This window comes from Geotrypetes seraphini, chromosome 13 (genome assembly GCF_902459505.1).
Source record: "Geotrypetes seraphini chromosome 13, aGeoSer1.1, whole genome shotgun sequence".
In the NCBI taxonomy this organism is placed as follows: domain Eukaryota; kingdom Metazoa; phylum Chordata; class Amphibia; order Gymnophiona; family Dermophiidae; genus Geotrypetes; species Geotrypetes seraphini.
Genome location: NC_047096.1, coordinates 6,025,183 through 6,050,519, shown reverse-complemented (window position 1 = coordinate 6,050,519; position 25,337 = coordinate 6,025,183). Strand labels below are relative to the sequence as shown.

Below are 25,337 nucleotides of genomic sequence, written 5' to 3'. Positions count from 1 at the left end.
ATAGTAGATGACGGCAGATAAAGACCCGAATGGTCCATCCAGTCTGCCCAACCTGATTCAATTTAAATTTTTTTTTTTTTCTTCTTAGCTATTTCTGGGCGAGAATCCAAAGCTTTTCCCGGTACTGTGCTTGGGTTCCAACTGCCAAAATCTCTGTTAAGACTTACTCCAGCCCATCTACACCCTCCCAGCCATTGAAGCCCTCCCCTGCCCATCCTCCTCCAAACGGCCATATACAGACACAGACCGTGCAAGTCTGCCCAGTAACTGGCCTAGTTCAATCTTTAATATTATTTTCTGATTCTAAATCTTCTGTGTTCATCCCATGCTTCTTTGAACTCAGTCACCATTTTCCTTTCCACCACCTCTCTCGGGAGCGCATTCCAGGCATACACCACCCTCTCCGTAAAGTAGAATTTCCTAACATTGCCCCTGAATCTACCACTCCTCAACCTCAAATTATGTCCTCTGGTTTTACCATTTTCCTTTCTCTGGAAAAGATTTTGTTCTACGTTAATACCCTTCAAGTATTTGAACGTCTGAATCATATCTCCCCTGTCTCTCCTTTCCTCTAGGGTATACATATTCAGGGCTTCCAGTCTCTCCTCATACGTCTTCTGGCACAAGCCTCCTATCATTTTCGTCGCCCTCCTCTGGACCGCCTCAAGGAAATACCTTCAAAGACAGAGGAAGGAAGGGAAGATGTTCCTAGTTCTTTGATAAACGAAATGTGTGCAGAACGGCATGAAGTGCGGAGTTTTGTGGACAGATGTCACCCGGACAAAGCTGTTGCAAATCCTTTTCAACGACAATGCCGTGTCTCACGTCAAAAAACATTTTTTTAATCAAAGTGAAGATATACCTATTTCTGTTTCCTTCTTACATAAACGGTGGTGGGATTTATTACCTGTTCGTACATATGGGAAAATTTTACAGAGTTGAAGTGAGGAATTGGGAAGTCGGATTTCACTTTTGGATTTTACGCAAGCTATTAATAGAATACCAAAAGTTATGAAAGGCTTTGTATGGAGGAAATGTTCATTTAGAGCAGGGGTGTCCAACCTTTTGGCTTCCCTGGGTCGCATTGGCCGAAAAAATGTTTCTGGGGCCGCGCAAACGCTACAGCAAGACAGTAAACACTCGGGGAGAGCAGAGGAAAACACTGCATCGCCCTCGACCGGGGCCGCACATAATACTTCACGGGGCCGCAGGTTGGACACTCCTGATTTAGAGTTTTACATAGAGCTTTTCATGCAGGGTTGGTTAATTCCCCAGTTTGTATTAAGTGTAATAAAGATTCTGGTACTTCAACTCATGCGTTTTGGTCATGCCCTTTAATTAGGTCATTCTGGTCTGCCATCCTGTTATTTTTGGGCTCATTATGGGGTAGTACGGTAGTTCTGTGGTAGATTCATCAAGGGGAGTAATTTTTGGTACAGCTGCAGCTTGTGCGGTTTTTGGCAAAAAGAAGTGTCTCATTTCAAAAGGCGTGTATAATAGGACATAAATGTATTATGCAATTTTGGTTATCGAAAGAAGCTCCTAGTTTCTGGCATTGGAGGAATCAATTTCATTGTCTATTGTTATTTGAGACTTGGGAAGTTAGACATTTGGCTAGGAAAATTCGTATGTTTATGGAAATTTGGGATCCGTATATTCAAAATCTTTCACCTAAGGCAAGAAGTTTAATTCTAAATGATTTACATTGAAGCTATGATTATTTGTTTAAAATTCCAGTAATTTATTTTAATTATTTTTTTATTTTTGTCAACTTCCATTTGGTTTGGGGGGGGTTTAATTTTTGGGTTATTTTATTTCTTTAATTAAAGATTCACATATAATTAAAAGGGGTAGGGATGGGAGGAGGAGGGAATTGAGGATTGAGGATCCATTTTAATGGATGTCAGAGTAGAGAGTTGCACGGGGACAGAAATCCCACCCATCCCTGCCGGTCCCCACCAAGATCCTCTCCGTCCCCACCTGTCCCTGCCAGGATCCTCTCCGTCCCCACCCATCCCTGCCAGGATCCTCTCCGTCCCCACCCGTCCCCATCAGAATCCTCTCCGTCCCCACCCATCCCCGCCAGGATCCTCTCCATCTCTGCCCGTCCACGCCAGGATCCTCTCCATCCCCACCCATCTCCGTCCCCGTCAGGATCCTCTCCGTCCCCACCTGTCCCTGCCAGGATCCTCTCCGTCCACACCCATCCCCGCAAGGAATTACCTCCATGCCCGCCCGTCCCCATAAAAAGCAGCAATTACTTCTGACAGGATCATCAATTCCACAGTTTCTGCTGCTGTTTTCCTTGTGGAATCTCTTTGGTGGAACCCTTTTTTGTTTTCTGTTCAGGTAATTAACTTATAAACCCCCTCTTTTACTAAGACCGACGTGTCCATTATATTATATGGACGAACCCTGCTTCCAAAGCCTTCCATCCCCGTGGGAGTCCCGTGGGCCAGAGGGGGGTCTCCGTGGGATCCCCGCGATCCCCGTTCCCATGCAAACCTCTGTGTCAGAGGGACAGCTAAAATGAAAAAATGAGCCTTAAGCAATTATCAAAACAGTAGTACATCTGGACAGGCCACTGGACCCGCAATCGAAAAACAAGCCTTTCTAGTGGACGCACACTTAATTTCGTCTCCTATACCTGCATCTAACAGCATCCTACTTTCTGACTTCATAACTCCATTGGGTTGATATATTTTCAAGCATTTGGTCAGATAGTCTGGAAGGGTGGCATATATCCCTAGATGGATTATTTTCAAAATCTTAAACTGTTCTCGACGAGAGATTGGCAACCGACGTAATTTCTTTAAAACTGGCGTAATATGTTCCTATCGTGCGGCTCCCGTTAAGACTCGAGCCGCGGAATTTTGCGTCATCTTCCACTTACGCCGTCAACACTCCTCCATACAGGTAAAGCAATGGAAGTAAAACCCGGATGTCTCAATCCATCCTCCTTTTTCAGGAGCCATACGGTAGCCCTAAGTTTACCTTATGAAATTAAAGATTCATGTGCTGGAATTTTTTTCATCTTAGATTTCTATACTCTTTGGAAACAAAAATGTGTAAAAACTTGTATTAAACCTAGACTTCCTTGCTTAAAAATATATATTTTCCTAAACTCTATTTAAGGCTGCCATTTGAATTGTATATTTGCTTAATTCATTAATTACAATGTTATAATTGAAATTAAAACAATGGAGGGGGTTGGGAAGGGGGAAAGGGGAAGGGGGAAGGGGGAATGTATAGAGGTATGAAGTAAGCAATTTGGAAATATAGTTTGGAGGAATGATAGAAATATGTATGAAAAATTAGTATTGTGAATATAATTGTAATGAATATCTTATTTGATTCCTTCAATAAAAAGTTATAAATTAAGGCTTCTACCACACTCAGAGCAACCTAGAGCAGCTGATCCAGATCTGGTTTTGGTTGCTTTCCATCCTTGAACTTCTGGTTTTCTGCTTTTCTTGATATAATCTGTGCATTTTGGATTCAGAGTCTCAGCTAATGACCACAAACTTAGTCCCCTTTAAAAAGGGAAATAAGGTTGCCAACTAACTCCAGATTCGCCTAACAGGCTTGAGCCAGTCCTGGGCTTACCTCATTGCACATAGGGACTTGTATTATTATTATTATTATTTCAGTATTATTCATCTATATTTCCTAAGAAAAGATTGAGTTAACCCTGTGGAACAAATCTGGAGCCAGCTGGCAATACTAGAAAGGGAATTAAGATAAAAACCAATCTGCAGTAAATTAAGCCGAAGACAGCAATCAAATGAACCACAAAACAGTGGCCAAAGAAAACGAAATATTTTCACAGAACACATAACCCAAAGGGAAGGGACCTCTGAGAGATCAGGACTAGAGGTCTGCACGGGAACGGGGATTGCGGGGGTCCCACGGGAATCCCCCCTAACTCACAGGACTCCCACAGGGACCCCCCTCTGGCCCACGGGACTCCCACGGGGACCCCACTCTAGCCCACGGGACTCCCACGGGGATGGAAGGTTTGGAAGCAGGGTTCGTCCATATAATATAATGGACATGTCAGCCTTAGTAAAAGAAGGGGTTTATAAGTTAATTACCTGAACAAAAAACAAAAAAAGGGTTCCACCAAAGAGATTCCACAAGGAAAACAGCAGCGCAAACACAAAAGAAACTGTGAAATTGATGATCCTGTCAGAAGTAATTGCTGCTTTTTATGGGGACGGGCGGGGATGGAGGTAATTCCTGACGGGGATGGGTGGAGATGGAGAGGATCCTGGCGGGGACGGGTGGGGACGGAGAGGATCCTGACGGGGACAGGTGGGGATGGAGAAGATCCTGGAGGGGACGGGTGGAGATGGAGAGGATCCTGACGGGGATGGGTGGGGACGGAGAAGATCCTGGTGGGGACGGGTGGGGATGGAGAGGATCCTGACGGGAACGGGTGGGGACGGAGAAGATCCTGACGGGGACGGGTGGGGATGGAGAGGATTCTGACGGGGACGGGTGGGGACGGAGTGGATCCTGATGGGGACGGGTGGGGACGGAGAAGATCCTGGCGGGGACGGGTGGGGATGGAGAGGATCCTGATGGGGACGGGTGGGGACGGAGAAGATCCTGACAGGGACGGGTGGGGACGGAGAGGATCCTGATGGGGACGGGTGGGGATGGAGAAGAGCCTGGTGGGGACGGGCGGGAATGGGTGGGATTTCTGTCCCCACGCAACTCTCTAATTAGGACTGCATTTCCATCCGTGCAGAGATGCATTTTAGGTTGATCTGGGCCAGATGACAGTCTCGGGGTCCTTGTTTAGCATTTGGGTAATATACTACAGAACCTATACACCCCTATGCGCCCTGCGCTCAAGCCAAGAGTCTCTACCACAAATATCCTTCAAAGACACCAGATACAAAAGCACAGGGCAAGAATGTTCTCAGAAGTTGACAGAGAGAGGAAGCTAAAACTTTCTGGGATGCGTGTAAATAGATTTCGCTGAAATGGCCAACCTTCTTAAGATGTGTGTAAATCCAGTGTTATATTTGTTTTCACGTAGGATGATGGATTTGGTATAAAAGAGTGCATATAAGGGAGAGTGTAGGGAAGTGGTTAGAGCTACACCCTCAGCCCCCTGAAGTAGTGGGTTCCAAACCCACGCTGACCCTGGGCAAGTCACTTAATCCCCCCATTGCCCCAGGTACATTAGATAGATTATGAGCTCCTTTTACTAAGGTGCGCTAGCGGTTTTAATGCACGCTAAATGCTAACGCCTCCATAGAGCTTGCGTTAGTATTTTTCATTTCGCATGTGGTTAGCGCACGCTAAAAATGCTAGCGCACCGTAGTAAAAGGAGCCCTATGAGCCCTAATACAATCCACAAAAACAAGGGAAGACAACCCCACGCCAGATAAAGCAAAACCAGAAACCAGGAGCAAAGGAAAGAGACTCTGTATTTATACATGCGACTTGTATTTCAGACATTTCATTGGTTCTAAGGTCGATGTGAACCGTCCCTTCCCCTCTTGGTTTCTTTTTGTAGATTTTCAGCCCACCAGGACAGGGAAAAATGCTTCAGAACCTGAATAAATTCATGTAAACTGTTCTGAGCTCCTCTGGGAGAACAGGATAGAAAACTGAATGAATAAAGGAGGATAATCAATGTGTCAGTACAATTAACTTGTCTCTTCTTTGAAATTTCTGGGCCATAGACTAAAGTCCACCTGGAGGGCTCACCATGAAATACAAGGGGGTTTTGGCCACCGTGAGAATGGGCTACTGGGCTTGATGGACCGTTGGTCTGACCCAGTATGGCTATTTTTATGTGAGCCAAGTATAGGACAATCGAGCCATTGTGACATCACATATGAGGTTGGCTCTGAGGCATTGGTGGAATGAGGTATTATGACATCACAATCTCAGCTCCGGAATGTTGCTCTCATTGGGGTTCCGGAATCTTTCTATTTTTTGAGATGCTGGAATGTTGCTACTCCTTGGGTTTTGGCCAGGTACCAGTGACCTGGATTGGCCACCTTGAGAACAGGCTAGTGGGCTTGATGGACCATTGGTCTGATGAGATGTGTACCTGGGAGTTTTTATGTGAAGTTCACTGCAGTGCCCTCTAAAAGCTCTCAACAAAATGTAATCTTTCTTTTCTTTTAATCATTTATATTCCGTATATCCTACAAATTATTCAGTGGGTTCCCACGCTAACTAATGGGGATTAAATGACATGCCCAGGGCCGCAAGGAGCAGTGCGGGATTCGAACCCACAACCTCAGGGTGTCGAGGCTGCACCACAGCCCCGCAAAGCTGCCAAGTTCTCCAGTTCCAGTTTTGGCCAGTCCTGGTTTTGAATGCAACATCAGTGCTTCCAGTCCCAGAATGCATCAGGATGGGACTGGCCATAACAATCTCCCTCCTGGAACTGGGTAGCTTGGCAGCTCTGTGTGTGTGACCCCTGCAAGGTTGCCGATTTTGCATCAACTCCCCAGTTTCTTTCATTTGCATCAACAATAGAGGCTCGAACTTAATATCACTTCAGGAAGGAGAGAAATGTCAGAAGGAAAGGAGAGAGTCCAACAATCCCACCTGCTGAGGGAGAGAGATTCAGGGCACTACCGGATCTTCGTTCCCCTGTAAAAATGGGACAAGTAGCGACCCCCCAATAAATAGGATCACCATATGATTTCTGCAAACTCATTCGGGTAAAGTTTTTGCAAGTCTGGACTTTATCAAAGGCAGCAGAATGTCTTTAATTAACTTTGGGATTAGCAGCTTCCTTGAAGGTCACAGCAGCCTGGAGCCCTGACTGCTCCCAAGAACTCGTTAGAGCACTTTTTCTTCCCTCCCAGTTACATACCAGTGAGTTTTGACTTTTTTTTTTTCCTACTGTAAATATGAAAGCTGTCAAGACTTTCAGATCTGGACTGGGCTTCCCCCGTCACAGTTTCCAGTTCGCCTTTTTTTCCCAGCTCCAGACTAACATTCAACAGGTTGAATCTCTGCTCAGAGAACCCCCAAAACCCTCCCAGAACCTTCATAAAACCGGACTTCTCCCCCCCCCCCCCCCCCGAACTGGTAGAAAGGACTCACCCGCACCTCCCAGCACACACCCAGCCACGAGGGTCCGGATCTAGGGGTGCTTGAGCCCCGCCCCCCAATATTGAGAAGAGGCTTTAGCACCCCCGATCTTTAAATAAAATTGGCACCTGTGCCCCCTCCCCGGCAGAAAGCAGCCATACTGACCGTGCTGCTCCTTGGCGCCCCCTTTCTTGGTGGCCTGGGGCAAGATCCAGGGAGGGTTGTCGGCGAACAGCGAGTCCTCCTGCTTCTTGCCGAAGAGGCGAGTTAAAGTCCCCTGCTTGGAGTGGCTTTTCTTCATGGTGGCCACCTCTAGCACATGCTGGCACTGCGCGGCAGGCGGAAAGAGAGCGCGCTCCTCGCCTAACCACACCCCCGCACTACCTGCAGAGACCGCTCCGGTCACATTCCTGCCGCTCTCCCTGCCCAGACACGAGGAGACATTGTTCAAGTGGGGCATCGCGACCCAAGCCCCTCTGCCACTGTCACCGCCTCTGATAGCATCCAATAATAGGATCATTCCTTCAATCATTTGATATTATAAACCATAATCCCTCTCTCCCCTTCCCTTCTCTCTCCTTTCCCCCACCTCCCTCCCCATCTCCCCACCCTTTCCCCCGCCTTCCCTTCTCCTTCTCTCCCTTTTCCCCACCCTCCCCATCCCCCTCCTTCCACCCCATTTCATTTTACCCCCCCCTCCATCCTTTCTCCTTCTCTCCCCTATCTCCCATCCTCCCTCCCTATCCCCCCTCCTTCCACCCCATTTCATTTTACCCCATCCCTTCTCCTTCTCTCCCCTTTCCCCCACCCACCCTCCCTCCCCATCCCCCTCCTTCCACCCCATTTCATTTCCCCCCCCCATCCTATTTTCCCTTTTTAACAGACAGGTTGCATGACTTTTATTAAGAGTTAGCACCCATTGACACAAAACGTTTTCCCCCTACAATCCCGCTTCATTTGTCTGTGCTGTATTCAGTGTGATGCCTGTATGGGACTCTGCTCTCCAACTGTCTGTGCTTTATTGATTGGTTTAGATGTCCCAATGTGATACCTGCCATGGGCTCTGATGTGCATCTTCAGCTCTTTGAAAGCCACAAAAAGGCGGTGTACAAAGCCCCGTTCTCTTTCTCTTCCCTTTGTGCTGTTTTCATAGCTTAGGTCAGGGTTTCCCCAATGCGTAGCACCCTTAATGTTTAAGGAATTTTTTTTCACAACACCCCTAGACCACACATTTCCTCTCAGGTCTTCTCCTCCCCCTGCTGGTAGGGGTGCCCAAACCCCACCTGCTGAAGCAGTCTATTGCCCAAACCCCAAGTTTTGAAGGGGGGAGGGGGAGATATGTCTTAAAATGTGCTGTGGTTCCCCTGTGAATTCAAGTTTGGGAATTGAAGGGTTAGGTATAGGTTATATCTGTAGGATTCCTATATGGGACGCTGATGAATATCTGCTCTTCAGCTGTCTGTGCTGTATTCATGCTTTATACTATACAGTATATTACTGAAATACTTCACTGAATGTTCTGGTGACAAGCTGCGGTAAGTAAATTTATTTTAAAATAGGCAGAAAAGAGGAAACTGTTCTGAAATTCCTTTAAACACTAATGATAAGGTCTACAATCCTAATTTTTCTAGAATATTCTGAAGGGAAAAAATGTGGTAATACCAAAAAGGCACTACCATATAAAATTAATAATAATGGAAAAAGCAACCGAGCTAATAACAGCCTTTGTGTCTTCCTGGTGCTGGAACACTTAAGCCTTAATAGTTCTTAGGTTTGCACTCATAACAAAATTAATTCTGACTCAGTGACAGTGGCATAAATTTTGGCCAAGCAGTGCTGGGAAACCCACTTCTGGGGTTGGCGCCCTTGCCGTGAGGACAATTGTCAAGGCTCTTGTTTGGCGGCCCTTAATCTGGGCTTATACCTCTTCTTAAAAAATGTCCTATACGATAAGCAGGAGCTCAGTTTCTGGGGATCTGCTCAGGCCAACGGTTTCAGGGTGGAGATCAGATGAATAACACTTCTTTTTAAATTTAATATTAGTACCTTTCAGTAGGTGTGGTGCCCTAAGAAGGGCTTCTATTCTTAGGTGTTTATAATTTGCAAATTTGTTTTCCAGATAATTAGGGGTTCTTTGCAGGCCCAAAATGTTGCCGCTTTTGTCCTATTTCTGAGTCCTTTCGCCAGATCAGCACAGAAAAGACACCAAAACAGAATGGATGGTACAAGACAAAACCAGAAAAGGGGGTGAGCGAATTTAGGTGAAATTATATATATATATTTCCCAGTGATTAGACAATAAACACTTTAAGTTTGTTTCAATTGGATGATTTACAGTTTTTATTTATTTTATTTTTTTCAGTTAAAAAACTGCATTGGCTGCCGATGGAGTCACGCGTAAAGTTTAAGTTTGCCTGTTTCTGCTATAAAGTACTATACGGACTAGCCCCTAAATACATAACTGACCTTTTCTCCTTCTCAGCCAACAGACATAAGAAAAGCTCACATTTGAACTTCGTTTCCCCTCCAATTAGACGCAGGGGTAGGGAACTCCGGTCCTCGAGAGCCGCATTCCAGTCGGGTTTTCAGGATTTCCCCAATGAATATGCATTGAAAGCAGTTCATGCAAATAGATCTCATACATATCCTTTGGGGAAATCCTGAAGACCCCACTGGAATACGGCTCTCGAGGACCGGAGTTCCCTACCCCTGAGTTAGAGGATGCAAACTCAAAAGATACCATCAATACCTTTTCTCACATCAGGTGAGTTCCCGTAGTCTCTCGAGACTACGACAGGAACTCCCTACAGCTATTTCCTAATGGCGATCTGCATGGGGCAGGAGCGTAGGAAGATTGCTCCTGCCCCGAAAGCCTGCTAGACCACCAGGTAAAGCCGGGATGCCGGGGGGGGGAAGACTTAAGGATGTTTTTTTTTTCTTTTTTCCCCCTCCCCAAAAAATTGCGAATATGTGAAATCGCGATTACTGAAACCGCGAATGGGGAGGGGGAAGTGTAAATCTTAGTTGCCAGTTACCAGCAAAACAACAAAATATTGTGGAACAGAAGATTGGATGTACCAGTTTGTAGTTTAATAAGCGTCCAAAAAACTTACAAAAATAATCCACAAGGGATGTATAGAGTCACAAGTGACCCACAAGATTTTTTAAAAACACAACCAAATAATATATAAAATACAAATGACCTAACATGGGCCGTGATTCGGCAAAGTAAAAACGCCTTCCTCAGGGGCCTTATAGGGTCCTTGGCTGTCTTAAAGATAAAAACTTAAGTCACAAAAAAATCCAGGTAGTTAAGAAGCTGCAAACAAGCAGCACAGCTCACAAGCCTCCAATCACCAGACCAAGATTCGCCAGATCCCACCTCATGTTTATCCACACCCTCCAGGGTGTCTACCCTATTACAGAGCTTGGTATCTGCAAAAAGGCAAATTTTGCCAGACAGTTCTTCCGCAATATCCCTCTTCACTGTTCTCCTCCTGGGCCCTTCCTGCCCTGTATTGTAGGGGAAGTGAAAACATGAGCAGTTTCTAGCTGGAAACGGTGCCAAACCAGGCTGTCGGGATGACACCCACAAAGAGGCAGGAGGTTGCTTCCTCGCAGAAAAAGTAAATGGAAGTGCTGGCTCCTTGGAAACATAAACGCAAAACCTGTTCATCGAGTTTTCACTGACGTTCAGGGATGTTTTCCAGCGCCTGGTTCATTTTTTTTTTTTTTCTTTTGGTGTTTGCATAGCATAACAACTCTGCCTGCTTTGTGGATGGCTTTTACTCAGGCCGCAACCTTGTGGTTTGTGGGCAACCAGGGCCACATTGCTCTTCAAAGTTTTCGTCGTTTTTCAAGATCTCGTGTAACACTTTAGCATAAGGTCTGCCATCTTGTTTACGAAGGAGGTCATCAGGGGTCCTCGATGACCCACCTTTCAATCGTAAGCTCAGTTAATGAGCAGATATAAATGAAATCCAAATGGGTAAAGCAAATCCCCTGAATAAACACCATTTCCTTCCGCCATCTCTATGGAGGAGGAGAGTTGATATCATTTTCTTTTCAGGGTCTAGGGTCTGAGTCCTGAGGCTCATGTTGAGTTGGGGCTCATGTGAAATCAGGCCTATAGTTTTTTTTGTTTTAAGGAATTGATGTGACTAGAAGTCGTGTTATATAACTCGATATTCTCACATAGTTATGCAAAATTCTGCACCCTGATGGAGAAAGGGGCCTGGGCAGCAGAGGTGGACTCAGGACTCCCTCTTCCTTTTATCCCGTGCAGGTTAAGAATGTTCCCAAACTCAAGCTATTCGGATCTCGCCAAACAAGATAACGATTAGTACAGGTGACAAGAATGAAAATGTGGGCTCAGGTTTCTTTTTATCACGTGAAAAATGTATTTGGAACAGTCTGTTGCTTTCAATGATCATAAGTGCTTTCTTGCAAGCGGAAGAGAAATTCTTATCACTTGTGTCAAAAGCAAACACCAAACAGCACCCTGAGCCCTTCCTATTACATAGTAACATAGTAAATGATGGCAGAATGGCCCATCCATTCACACTCATTATTAATTTGGCGGTTCTGGGACATAAGACTGTCCTCATGCTACAAACTACTGGAGTTTCTGTCAAGGCTCTTTCCAGTCCATCCTAAGACACAGAGCATGCCAGACTGCCCAGTAGAGAATGACACGGGGACAAAGTTTTCCCTGTCCCTGCGAGAACTAATTTTCCCATCCCGTTCCCGTGAGTTCTTTTGTTGACCCTGCTCCATTCCTGCAAGCTCTGTCCTCATCTGCACAAGCCTCAAATACTTTAAAATCCTAAGTAGTAACATTCTAGAGCTCAGATTATGATGTCATAATGCCTCATTCCACCAATGCCTAAGCTCCGTCCTCATCTGCACAAGCCTCAAACTCTTTAAAATCGTAAGTGTTCGAGGCTTGTGCGGTTAAGGCAGAGCTTAAAGAAATGGGGCAGGGACAAGGATAGTGACAAAACTCATGGGGTCGGGGCGGGGATAAATTTGCCCCTGTGGCGTTGTCTACTGTCCAGTACCAGCCTTAGCTGTTCACAACATCGATTTTAAGTGGAATGGGAATTTAATTTGATCATAAGTAGGTCCATTCAGCAAGGTGTTGTTGGTTAATGTGAAGACAAGGCGAATTGTAGGATCTCCAAGTAATCATTACAAAAGTGCAATTAGACATAACATAACATTTTGATCCCACAAAACTTTGCAGATCAATAGAGGTAAGAAAAAACATTTCATACACAGCGAATTACAATAATAATACAGTGGTGCCTCACACAACGAACTTAATTGGTTCCAGGAGCAAGTTTGTTATGCGAAAAGTTCGTTATGTGAAACGCGTTTTCCCATAACAATACATGTTAAAAAAAATAATTCGTTCTGTAGCATAAAATATGCTAAGATGACATAAAAAAAGATAAATTTTTGGTTATTATTTTTATTTAGATACATCTAAAAACATAATTGTTTTTTAAAACAACACACATTTTTTAAATTTAAAGACAGACTAAGTAGAGTCTAATTTTACAGTGAGAGAGGGCAGAGTCTCAGCGGCAAAAACTGGGACTTAACTGTTCATTTTTTTTTTCTAGCATCGGGGAAGCGGCGAGAGTAGCTCCGCCCCCCCAATGCATCAGCAGTAGGCGCCGGGCCCCTGCGAGCCGACGGTCCGCCACTGCACAGGGAGCCAGGCGGAGAGAGGGCAGTTAAGCGCAGTGCCTGCGCGGAAGGATGCAGCTCGGGCAACTTCGTTGTGTGAAACGAAGTTCGTTGTAGGAAGCAAGACATGAAGTTCGTTGTGCGCAGCGTTCGCTGTGCGAGGCGTTCGTTATGCGAGGCACCACTGTAATCACATTTCATAAAATCAGTCTAACAGCATAAGACTAACAAACTCCCAGAAACATCTTATTTAAGTAGGTTTTCAATGACTTTCTGAAGTGCAAGTAAGAAGGAGAAGAAATTTAGGTTCCCAACTTGCAGCCTGATAAGACATCAACCTCCCCTGATGGCCTTTAGCTGAAGGAAAAGCATTAAAAAAAAGAGTCAAGTTAGGCAAAGACCGTATAGAAGAGGAAAACCCCAAATGATCTAAATCAGTGGTTCCCAACCCTGTCCTGGTGGACCACCAGGTCAATCGGGTTTTCAGGATAGCCCTAATGAATATGCATGGAGCAGATTTGCATGCCTGTCACTTCCATTACAGTACTCCCCCGATATTTGCCGGGGTTCCCTTCCAGGAACCCCCATGAATCTTGAAAAACCACTAATATGGTTTTTCATGGGGGAGACTGGAGAGAGCAGCGGAAGAGGCAGGAGAGAGTAGCCGGAGCGCCAGCAGCTCAAAGCAGCTCCTGATTGGATAAGGCCTGACTGAGTGCAGCGAGCATACAGCGAGTGATTTCCTGCACTCGCTGGCACTCCGGCTGCTCTCTCCTGCCTCTCCCGCTGCCCTCTCCTCGTCGGAGGTTCACAGTCGGAAAATACCGCAAATGACCGGGACTGTGAATCGCCGACCGCGAACGACCAGGGGAACACTGTATTTACAAATCTCTCTCATGCATATTTATTAGGGCTAGCTTGAAAACCCGATTGGCCTGGTGGTCCTCCAGGGCAGGGTTGGGAACCAGTGATCTAAATAACTCGGTAGCAGACCATGGAGCACCTTCTTGTAACAAAAACAACCAAATTTAAAGATGGTACGAGCCTCCATCAGGAGCATTATGTACACCCCTGTAAATTCCGCTCTGACCTTCCTCTCTGCCAAGTCCCACCTAAATTCTGTTTCCGCGAAGGCAGGACTTGGCAGAGGGGAAGGCCAGAGCGGAGCCTACAGGGGTGTGCGTAACGCTTTCTTCTTAGACATATATCAAAAGGTTGTTCTTGGAAAGGCTTTTATGATTATAATATGTATGCTTAGGATTACAAGACATCCAGATTTCACCGGACATGTTCTCCCCGACAAAATTGCATTGGGAAGAGGCATCCGCACACACATGGATGCTGTCTGGGGGCGGGGTTTGGGGGACGGAACAGGGCTTGACAGAGGCGGAACTGGGCGGTTCTGGGGGTGTGGCCATGGATCCAGATTTTCTCGCAGGAAAATCTGGTAACTCTATGTATGCTTAAAGACTTGACTTTTCTCACTGCTTCAGGGGACAACCTCTGATGCAGCTCACGATTTTCAGCTTTACTACCTTCTTTCTTCTTTCTGTCCTTTTCTTAGCAGTTGTTTTGTATTCTCCTGTACCTGGGGATATGAGGGGGTGGAGGGGTGTTTTGGTGGCTGATTGTTGTATGCATGAGGGTGGGGGAGTGAATGTCGGTAAGATAAGTGGTTGTGAGCGAGTGGTGTATCGGTTCTCCGAGCCCTTCTCTCATGCAGAGCTTCTGCAGATTAGCAAATTTGGGCAGTTTGTCTTATCCATGTATCTTTATCTTTGGACAAACAGGGACCCCTGAGGGAGACATTCTTGTCGAAACACGGACCGTGTTGGGTTCAAGGTTCTCAGCGGACTAGGCCCTAGAGGTTTTTATGTGGATTGTCAAGTTCAATCATTTAATAAAGTTCGTATCAGGGGCATCACTACTCCACAGTGTCGTTTGTTTCTCTGAGTGGTGTATTGGACATTTGAGGGTGTATCTAGGGGGTAAAATTAAAAGGTGGAAGCATGCTAAGGTTTACAGTGTGTTCGTTCTCACTGTTTCTTTGGTTGTTGACCGGACCATGTGTTGTTTATTCTCATTTCTCTCTTGCCTTTGGGGATGGTTCGGTTATATCTGATCTGATATATCTTTGTACGCAAATGTTTCTGCGTTGTCAATGGCTTTGATGTATATTGAGAAAAGTTTGTTCTTGCATGCGTTCTCCCACTGTCGATAAAGTACATTGTAAAAAAAAGAAATAGAATTTAGGCAGGAGTCAGGACCCGGTAGAGAGGAAGGCCTGAGTGTGACTGTGAATGCTGCTGCCAGCCCACGAGGAGTTTGTGGAGCAATGTACCATGCCGACCGCCCCGCCCCCATCCCTGTTGGTACACCACTGGTACTGCAGAATTTTTTTTTTGTAAGTTGGTACTTGCTGAAACAGCTAGTCATGCAGAGTAGTCCGGCTCCAGAGCACACTGTATACTGCCCAGTCTCTCCCGCGCTCCTCTGCTGAACAGCTGCAGTGAGTGGTGGCGGGCTTGAGTCACAAGATCCTTAAGGGGAGGTCTCACGCATCACCAAGGCTCACTACTGTGAGAGCTCTCCACTAATCTGATTGCCTTACATCCACTAATCTGAGAGAAAGAGCTGGAGCTTGATGTTCAATTACGGAGCACTTCTACAAGGAAGTGCTTCTGAGTGGCCATCAAGTTCCAGCTCTGTCTCCCTGATTGGTGGATGTACGGCAATCAGGAACTGGTTGCTTGAGGGATCGAACTTAGAGGGAACATTTGTTAGGAACCTTGTGGGAATCCCGGACCAGCGTCCATCCCCGTGGGAGTCTTGTGGACCTCGGGGTTCCCCATGGGAGTCCCATACACCTGGGGGGATCCCCACGAGACTTGTGGGATTCCCACGATCCCCGTTCCCGTGCAGATCTCTACTCCAGACTCTGTCCCTTCTATCTTGCTGTGTTGTATACCTGGAACAAACTACCCAAGTCAGTACGTCATGCTCCTTCTCTGGCAGTGTTCAAATCCAGTTCAAAATCCCACTTTTTTGAGACTGCTTTTAACCTGTAACTCTGACCCACCTTTAAAGTACTCTCATGTCTATTCGTCACTCCCTGTGTAATTTCTTATCCCAATTGTCCTGTTTGTCTGTCTGATTGGATGTAAGCTCTGTCGAGCAAGGACTGTCTCGTCCATGGTTAATGTAGCGTACAGTGTTGCATGCGTCTGGCAGCATTATAGAAATGATTATTATTATTATTAGTAGTAGTAGTAAAAGGAGCAGAAAAGGAACTGTTATCGCAGCATAAAGAACTTGACATGGTGGAGTCAGTTTTGTGGACTATAATTTGGCATCACCCCTCACTCGCTTCCCTGAAGCAGACTTCTAAACGAAACCTGTGGCATCAGGTATCATCAGGGGAGCATTCCACTGCTGCAGATAAGCACATGAAAACCTGCCATATTATATTCATGTCTATTTGTAGAATATTTGGAAAAAGTTTCAAAATATTGTTTTGTATTTAATTTCCTGGATTCGTAACGGCCTGACATGTTCCAACCCACCCCGCCTCTCCCAGGCCCACGCCCTCCTTGAACATACAACTTATAGAATGCCAAATAAGGGCAGTTAAGCACACCAATTAAGGCCAATAACTGATTGTCATGGCCAGTTAGCATCTGCAGTAATTGTTAAATTAAATTAAGTTCCATGTACAGTTGACTATGTTCTATGAGCTGCATTTGCAAATTTGGACAGTGCTGCTGAGTGCAGAGTGTAGGGCACTGTTCTGACCACCAAGAGAAGGTTCTCTTCGGCTGGAGGAGCCTGGGGGGGGGGGGATCTCTGCCAGCTCAGTATTTATAATTTGAGTTGGGAATTGCTAAAGGATTGATGGTTGGAGGGAAAATGTGCCCATCAGCTTTGGGCTCATGGCCTACCAAAGGTTGGCCATTTGGGAATTGCTGGAGGATTGAGGATAGAGGGAAGATGTTGTGCCCACCAGCTTTGGGCTCAGGCCTACCAAAAGTTGGCCATCTGACTATACCACCTCCCACTGCTGCTGGATCTGGGTCACATTCTTTCTTAGTCCCACACATCACATCAGAGCACGCAGAGAAAATCAGAACCAATAAATCAGCCTCTGTTTTCTTAAGGATTGGGAATGTCGGGTCCAGGTTCCACCTCCAAACCAGGCAGAATATGAAGGTCAGGGAAGAAAGATACTTTCTTAGTGAGAAACTATAACCGCAATAGGTTTCTGCCAGCCCTGTTTGGGCAGGAAAGATTTTAGTCTGATCCAGGCGTCATATTTGCATAGTCTCATAACTCAGGATTACAGATTGTATTAAAAAAAAAAAAAAAAAGACTGAAAGAATGGTGTATTGAGATCAGGGGTAAAGGCAGGGTAGCATTCTTGTGCCAGCAAAAGGTAAATTTTGCAAGGAATGATGAGGTGCTGCTTCTAGACAGCATTCCATCAGGGTTGTGAAAGATGGACTTAGAACAACATTTATTGACATAACCAGGGCAGGGAAAGCACAGTGGCATAGAAGAATGCTTGGAAACAGAAAAGGCATTTGAAGCAAGGAGGTGAATCCACCCAAGAACCTGCTTTCGTAGAGGCCAGTCTGTACATACATGTCAGGGTACTGAAGACCAATAGGAGTAAACAAGATTAATTAATATGCTCCAGAAGCTAGAATTATCAAAATACCAGCATATATCTGATAAAATATACAAAATGGATCAAAAATTTAATAAAATTTCCTGAAATATTAAACATGTACCCCCTCTTTTATGAAACTGCAATAGCCGTTTCTAGCGCGGGGAGCCGCGCTGAATGGCCCGCGCTGCTCCCGACGCTCATAGGAACTCAACACAAGGCGGCTCACAGTATAAACATACATAGTAAAATATACATTCAGAAAACACAAAGAAATAAGCAAGCAGCGCTTACACCATCACACTGGCTTCCAGTTCCTCATCGTATAATGTACAAATTATGCTTGCTTACTTTTAAGTCTTTGACATTTAAAACCCCAGCTTTTATTTATAAAGTTTTAATTCCTTATACTTCATCCAGATTACTAAGGTCGAATGACCAACATTTATTGGTCATTCCCTCTTTAAAATTTATTAATACACGGCGGCAATTTATCTTCTCGGTTATGGCTCCTCAAGCTTGGAATGCCCTTCCAATTTATTTAAGAGAAGAAAGGAATTTGGAAAAATTTAAGAGCAAACTCAAGGGTTTTCTTTTTAAAGATGCATTCAAGGATTAAATGAATTGCTTATGCCTTTTTAATTTATCCATAATTTTCTGATAATTTGTCTCTTCCCTTCCCCAATGTTTTTTTTTTTTACCTTAATTGTTTCTTTTACAACCAAATTGTATTTCTTCTCTAACTCTCCTTATGTTTGACTTCGTATGCATATGCTGAATTTTAATATGTTTAGTAGAATTAGCTTTTGTTAGTTAAGTCTGTTTCCCCCAACTCTGTAATTTTTTTAATTAATTGTACATCGCTTAGAATTTGGAATAGGCGATTAATCAAATTTCATAATAAACTTGGTGCCTTAATGCCCATATTTCATGTTACAGAATAGATGTCTTTTCAGCGATTTCTTGAAAACATCAAAATTACTCTGCTTTCGAACGTACAGAGGTAACCGATTCCGCAGGAATACATGCTTCCACGTGAGGTGTTCAGTCTCAGTTCCCTTACGGATGGGGACAGAGGTTGTGGGGATGGGACCGGGACAAACTTTGTTCCCATGTCATTCTCTAAGCCAGCCAAGAACAGCTCCTGGCTGACTAAATAACGCTAAGCCGACTAACCGGGGATATTCAGTGTGAGACAAATTGCCTATCTCTCACTGATAGGTGGTTAGCGCCAATATTCCTTGGCTGACCGGCTAAGTCTAGTAGCCAGATAGACTCACCCAAATAAAAGCAGGTCTATCTTTGGCCGCTCTGACTTAGTTGATCAGCCAAAGAAAATTGACTTTGGCCAGCTACTTCAAACGTGGCCAGATACAGCCCCAGCTTTGAACTTCCAGGGAGATACCGGGTTATGTCCCGTGATCTGAAGATTGGGCCTTATCTCTGTAGCATCCAACCCCTGGGAAAATCAAATTTAAGTACTGTGAACTGGCAGGTGACAGGGAGAAATGTATACAGTATACAGTGGTGCCTCGCATAACGAACGCCTCGCACAGCGAACGCTGCGCACAACGAACTTTCATGTCTTGCTTCCTACAACGAACTTCGTTTCACACAACGAAGTCGCCCGAGCTGCATCCTTCCGCGCAGGCACTGCGCTTAACTGCCCTCTCTCCGCCTGGCTCCCTGTGCAGTGGCGGACCGTCGGCTCGCAGGGGCCCGGCGCCTACTGCTGATGCGTTGGGGGGGGGCGGAGCTACTCTCGCCGCTTCCCCGATGCTAGAAAAAAAAAAAAACATTGTTGTACAGAAACCAACTGACCTTATTAAATTGACTTTTCTTTCATGCATCTGGCAATTTGTTAAGCTTTGCTCTTGCGTTCTTTTGTATCCGATGCATGCTTACACTTCTGCATTAAAGCTGCCCTGTACTTGAGATACTATATGGTTACAAGGGAGTCAAGTCTGTCCAGGAGCCAAACAGCAGCTAAACATGATGTTTTCTCAAACATACACTGGGGTGTCAGGGTAGCCTTTGAGATGCTACACAAAAGAAATGCAAAGGAATGACTGTTTTTTTTCCAATGGGAGACAATAGAAAGGGCAGCAAGTCAGTGCACCAAATGTAAATTAAAGGATGTAAATGAACAGTTAAGTCCCAGTTTTTGCCGCTGAGACTCTGCCCTCTCTCACTGTAAAATTAGACTCTACTTAGTCTGTCTTTAAATTTAAAAAATGTGTGTTGTTTTAAAAAACAATTATGTTTTTAGATGTATCTAAATAAAAATAATAACAAAACATTTATCTTTTTTTATTACGTTACGTTAGTGATTTATATTCCGCTTGTGCCTTGCGGTTCTAAGCGGATTACAATTTATAAGACTGGACATTTCCAGTAGCGATGCAGTACATAGATTCAAGAATGTGTCAAGATACAATTGTTAATCTGGGTTTTTCGGAAGAACTTAAAAGCTAATAGTAGATTGTGATAAGTAGTTGTGATGAGTAGATATAATAAAGTCAGGATTCTGGTAGGTTGTTGTGATGAATAGAAATAATAAAAGTCAGGGTTCTGATGTATTGCTATGGTGGTGATTGTGGTGGTCATGAGAGTATTTTCTATTGTTGTTGAGGGGTTATGATGATGGAAAGTGTTTTTTGAAGAGATGAGTTTTGATTTCTTTTCGGAATATTTTGATGTCTGTTGAATTTATCAGTAGATTGTTGATGGTGGGATCAATCTTTGCTGCTTGTGTCGCTAAAAGGCTGTCGTATATTTTCTTTCGTCTTGTTCCGTTGAGAGGTGTCATCTTAGCATATTTTATGCTACAGAACGAATTATTTTTTTTAACATGTATTGTTATGGGAAAACGCGTTTCACATAACGAACTTTTCGCATAACAAACTTGCTCCTGGACCCAATTAAGTTCGTTGTGTGAGGCACCACTGTATGTTGATTGGCATTTAATGGATTTTGGAACTTGCCTGGAGCTTTCTGGATTAGCCTGTCTAGTGTTAATCAGTTTAATAAAGAACAAATACATGCTTACACTACACGCTGTGGACTTTTCTCAACTGCTACAGGTAACCCTATTGTCTCAAAGGGGCTTGCCTAGGGTCCGTTTTGCCTAGGGTCACCAGACGCCCGGATTTTGCCCTCTTTTCAGAGGACTGTCCGAACATCTGGACGGCTTTTCATAACTAGGCACTTTGTCTGGATTTTGAAAAGCTTCCAGGGCAGGACCACTTCGGGACGACATCTTCCCATGTGCAGATGCAACCCGGTGATGTCCTGCGCATGTGTGCGTGTAGATGCCCTGCCAATGTGGCTCTGAGCGTGAGAAGAGGTTGAGGGATGAGGCTGGGGCAGAACGGGGCGTGACTTGGACGGAACATGGCATAGAACTGGGCGGGTCCACGGGTCCGGATTTTAAAATTGTAATATCTGGAAAGCCTAGTTTTGCAGGACATGTGCTTGTGTGGAGAGGCTTGAAGGGGAGGGTTACTCAATAATCTGGACCAGGGTTGTCCAACCTTTTGGCTTCCCTGGGCCGCATTGGCCGAAAAAAAACGTTTCCGAGGCCGCACAAATGCGCAAATGCTGCAGCAAGACAGAGGAGGGAGCCGGCAAGATGGTAAACACCCGGGGGCAGCAGAGGAAAACACTGCATCGCCCTCGACCGGGACCGCACAAAATACTTCACTGGGCCGCAGGTTGGACACCCCTGATCTAGACATTTTGATAAAAAATGGATTCATGGGAAGGGAGGAAAGGAATTTCTCAGTAGAAGTTATATGCACGTAAAGCAGATACAGCCTAAGTTAAGAACTGAAAGCAATGGTGGGAGGTGAGGCAAAGAGTTAAGTGACTTGCCCGAGCTCACGAGCAACCTTGGTGGGATTTGAACCCCGGCTCCCCTGGTTCTCAGCCTGCTGTATTAAATCAACAGCAATATGAAAGCACCATTAGCCTCACCCATGCCTCGGAGGAAAAAACAGAAAGGGCGTTTGCAGAGACAGAATAAGGGGACGGATCAGAGGAAAGCAGAATATCCCTCCCTCCTTTTCCAAACAGGATGCACCTCAGCTGGCAGGTCAGGAGCTCCTCCCTTAAAGGAGAATCCCTCATCTCTACCGCACCCCTGTTGGGTAGGCGTTGGAAAGATTTACAGATTGCTGGGAGAATTTTGTGGTAAGAAGAGAGTCCTGTCCGTACATGTATCTAATCTACCCTACAAAGTGTGTCTACAGTACATACAAATAGGCTCATTTATGTAAGGCCTTGGCTGCTGTTTAAGTAAAGAAATGACTTGAGGAGACCAGGCCAGTTGTCTTTCTGCCACATCGCTGTGATATGTTAACTGGGGTCAAAATGCAAGTTACACAACTAGTAAAAGGTTTGGCCACCTGATTTTGCACAGAAAAAGTAGATTAATATACATTATAAGATCATAAGAATAGCCTTACTGGGTCAGACCAATGGTCCATCATGCCCAGTAGCCCGTTCTCACGGTAGCCAATCCAAGTCCCTAATACCTGGCCAAAACCCAAGGAGTAGCAACATTCCAGAATCCCAAAGAGTAGCAACATTCCATGCTACCGATCCAGGGCAAGCAGTGCCCATGTCTTAATAACAGAGTATGGACTTTTCCTCCAGGAACTTGTCCAAACCTTTCTTAAAACCAGCTATGCTATCCTCTTTTACCACATCCTCTGGCAACGTGTTCCAGAGGTTAACTATTTTCTGAGTGAAAAAAAATTTCCTCCTCTTGGTTTTAAAAGTATTTCCCTGTAACTTCATCAAGGGCCCCCTAGTCTTTGTAATTTTTGACAGAGTGAAAAATCGATCCACTTGTACCCGTTCTACTCCACTCAGGATTTTGTAGACTTCAATCATATCTCCCTCAGCCGTCTCTTTTCCAAGGTGAAGAGCCCCAACCTTTTTAGTCTTTCCTGGCATCTGGAAAGGAGTTTGAACAAAAAGAAAGTGTGAGAAGAGACTGGAAGACCTAAATATGTATCTCTGGAAGAGAGGAGGAACAAGGGAGATATGATACTGATGTTTAAATACTTGATAGGCATTAATATAGAACCAAATCTTTTCCAGAGAAGAAAAAATGGTAAAACTAGAGGGCATAATTTGAGGTTACAGGGAGGAAGACTCAGGAGCAATGTTAGGAAATTCTTAAGAACATAAGTATTGCCTCTGCTGGGTCAGACCAGGGGTCCATCGCGCCCAGCAGCCCGCTCCCGCAGTGGCCCTCCAGGTCCTTGACCTGAAAGTTCCCACCACCTGAATTGTTTATGCCCTAATCCTGAAGTACCTTGTATAGTACCCCTCTATCTATACCCTATAATCCCTTTCTCCTTCAAGAAGTCATCCAGGCCCTTTTTGAAACCCATTATTGTACTCTGTCCTATCACCTCTCCTGGAAGCGCATTCCAGGTGTCCACCACCCTCTGAGTGAAGAAGTACTTCCGAGCATTCGTCTTGAAGCTGTCTCCTTTCAGTTTTTCTGAGTGCCCTCTTGTTTTTGATGTCCCTGCTAGCCTGAAGAATCTGTCCCTCTCCACCTTCTCTATACTTTTCATGATTTTATATGTCTCAATCATGTCCCCTCTAAGTCTCCGCTTTTCCAGGCTAAAGAGCCCCAGCATCTCCAGCCTTTTGGTATAGGCAAGGTTTTCCATGCTCTTAATCATTTTTGTTGCTCTCCTCTGGACCCTCTCGAGCATCACCATATCCTTCTTAAGGTACGGCGACCAGTATTGCACAGAGTACTCCAGATGCGGGCGCACCAACGCCCGATACAGCGGCAGGATAACTTCCTTCATTCTGGTAGTGATACCTTTTTTGATAATGCCCAACATTCTGTTCGCCTTTTTTGAAGCCGCTGCACATTGTGCCGCTGGCTTCATAATTGTATCCACCAATACCCCCAAGTCTTTTTCAAGGTTGCCTTCCCCCAATACCTTCCCTCCCATCGTATAGCTGTACATCGGGTTCTCTTTCCCTATGTGCAAGACTTTACATTTCTCTACATTGAAGTTCATCTGCCATCTATTTGCTCACTCACCCAGCTTGTTCAGGTCACTTTGTAGATCTTTGCATTCCTCAACAGTTCTGACCCTACTGGAGAGTTTTGTGTCGTCTGCGAATTTTATATCTTCGCACTTCGTCCCTGTTTCCAGATCATTAATGAATATATTGAACAGCAACGGTCCCAGCACTGACCCCTGTGGGACACCACTTCATGGAGAGGATGGTACGTGCTTGGAATGCCCTCCCGAGGGAAGTGGTGGAGAGGAAAACGGTGATGGAATTCAAAAAAGCGTGGGATAAAAATAGAGGATCTCTAATTAGAAAACGAAGGATATAAATTAAAGAACTAAGGCCAGTATTGGACAGACCTGCACGGTCTGTGTCCCATATATGGTGATTCGGTGTAGGATGGGCATCAATGGGAACTCCACTAATATAGAACAGGAGGATGTTACTGGCCAGACTTTACGGTAGATATCCTGCAAACAACGGGATGGTTGGATAGACTGGAGTGAGCTGGGACGGCAACTTCAGCATTTAGAACCTAGGACACTACCAGACTTTAGAGTCTACGGCCCAGATATATCAAAGAAGAGACAAATTAATCTAATCATGTATTTTTGGATGGACCGTTCAGATCTTAATCTGCCGTCATTTACTATGAGTTGCAAGTGCTGAAAAAGAGAAAAGGAATCCTAGAAATGGAGGCTCTATCTCATCCGTCTTTCTTAGCAAGATAGAACCAGTCGCTACCATGAAAGGTGCAATACCTTGGCAAGGTTCCAGTCTAAGCATTCATTATATAGAGAATACATCATGTAGGAATTCTATAAGGAAACAGGAAGACATGAGAATCTGTAAAATTAGCACATCTGGATGATTAATAAAAGCACGTCACCCTTCCTTCAGTGGAATGAGATACCGCATTCCCAGCATTGTCTGGTCTGAAAGCTCAGTGCACATACCATTGAGTTTAAGCCACAGGGAGAAATATCTGACACATGGAAGGAAGTACATTAACCCTTTATTTGGCCTTGTTGCTCAGAAGCAACATGTGGCTTCTGTGGCTCTTATGGGACATCTGCATCTCCAAGTACCTGTTACTTGGGGTACACCGACGAAAGCGCCACTGGTTCCGCCGCTTTCACGCCTTAGCATTCTGAGGGAGGGGGAGAACCCCCATAGTACACTTAGAACTGGTCGCGCTCCCATTGGGGGGGTGGTTTGGGAGGGGGAACCCCCAGTACACTGCAGTTATGTTTAGAGGGGGGTTCCCCCACGCCCCCCCTCAGAACGCTAATAGTAAGGCGTAAAAGCGGCAGAACCGGTGGCGTACATTGATCCTGTGCGTATATGTCAGCGCGGGATTGTCGGCGCACCAATGTCTAACACGCTTTTGACGTGCCACCATTACTTGGCACTGTTGCTCTCGTTCAGCATCAAGTTATGTTTCACCAGGCTCACATGGATGGATTATGCCACCAAGTTGGATACCAGTGCCTGGCAACACACAGTGAGGCAACCCAAGTCCCGAATACCTGGCAGAAACCCAAAGAGTAGCAACATTCCAGAGCTGAGATTGTGATGTCATAATACCTCATTCCACCAATGCCTAAGAGCCAACCTCATCAGTGATGTCACAGTGGCTTAATTGTCCTATACTCAGCTCACATAAGAACTGCCATACTAGGACACCTGAAGGTCCATCAAGTCATGTATCCTGTTTATTTGTTGAAGTTTACCAGATTGACTTTCATAGTTCACTATCTTTGCTGGTTATGCTCCCTCCATTTATTCCGCAAGCAACTAAAAACTTGGCTCTTCTCTAACATGTAATTTAATTTTTCCCTTACTTTTCCACTCAACT

The 25,337-nt window shown here is 45.1% G+C and overlaps 1 protein-coding gene across 1 annotated transcript in view; it reads right to left on the bottom strand.

Annotated features, from left to right (window-relative positions):
* Positions 1–7,408, bottom strand: part of C13H6orf132 (chromosome 13 C6orf132 homolog) — a 45,006-nt gene extending 37,598 nt beyond the window's left edge. Inside the window, exon 1 of the mRNA XM_033918437.1 lies at positions 7,237–7,408. Within this exon, the coding sequence (XP_033774328.1) occupies positions 7,237–7,372 (136 nt within the window). The 5' untranslated portion in view covers positions 7,373–7,408. The remainder of the gene's footprint in view (positions 1–7,236) is intronic.
* Between the last annotated feature and the right edge of the window lie 17,929 nt (positions 7,409–25,337).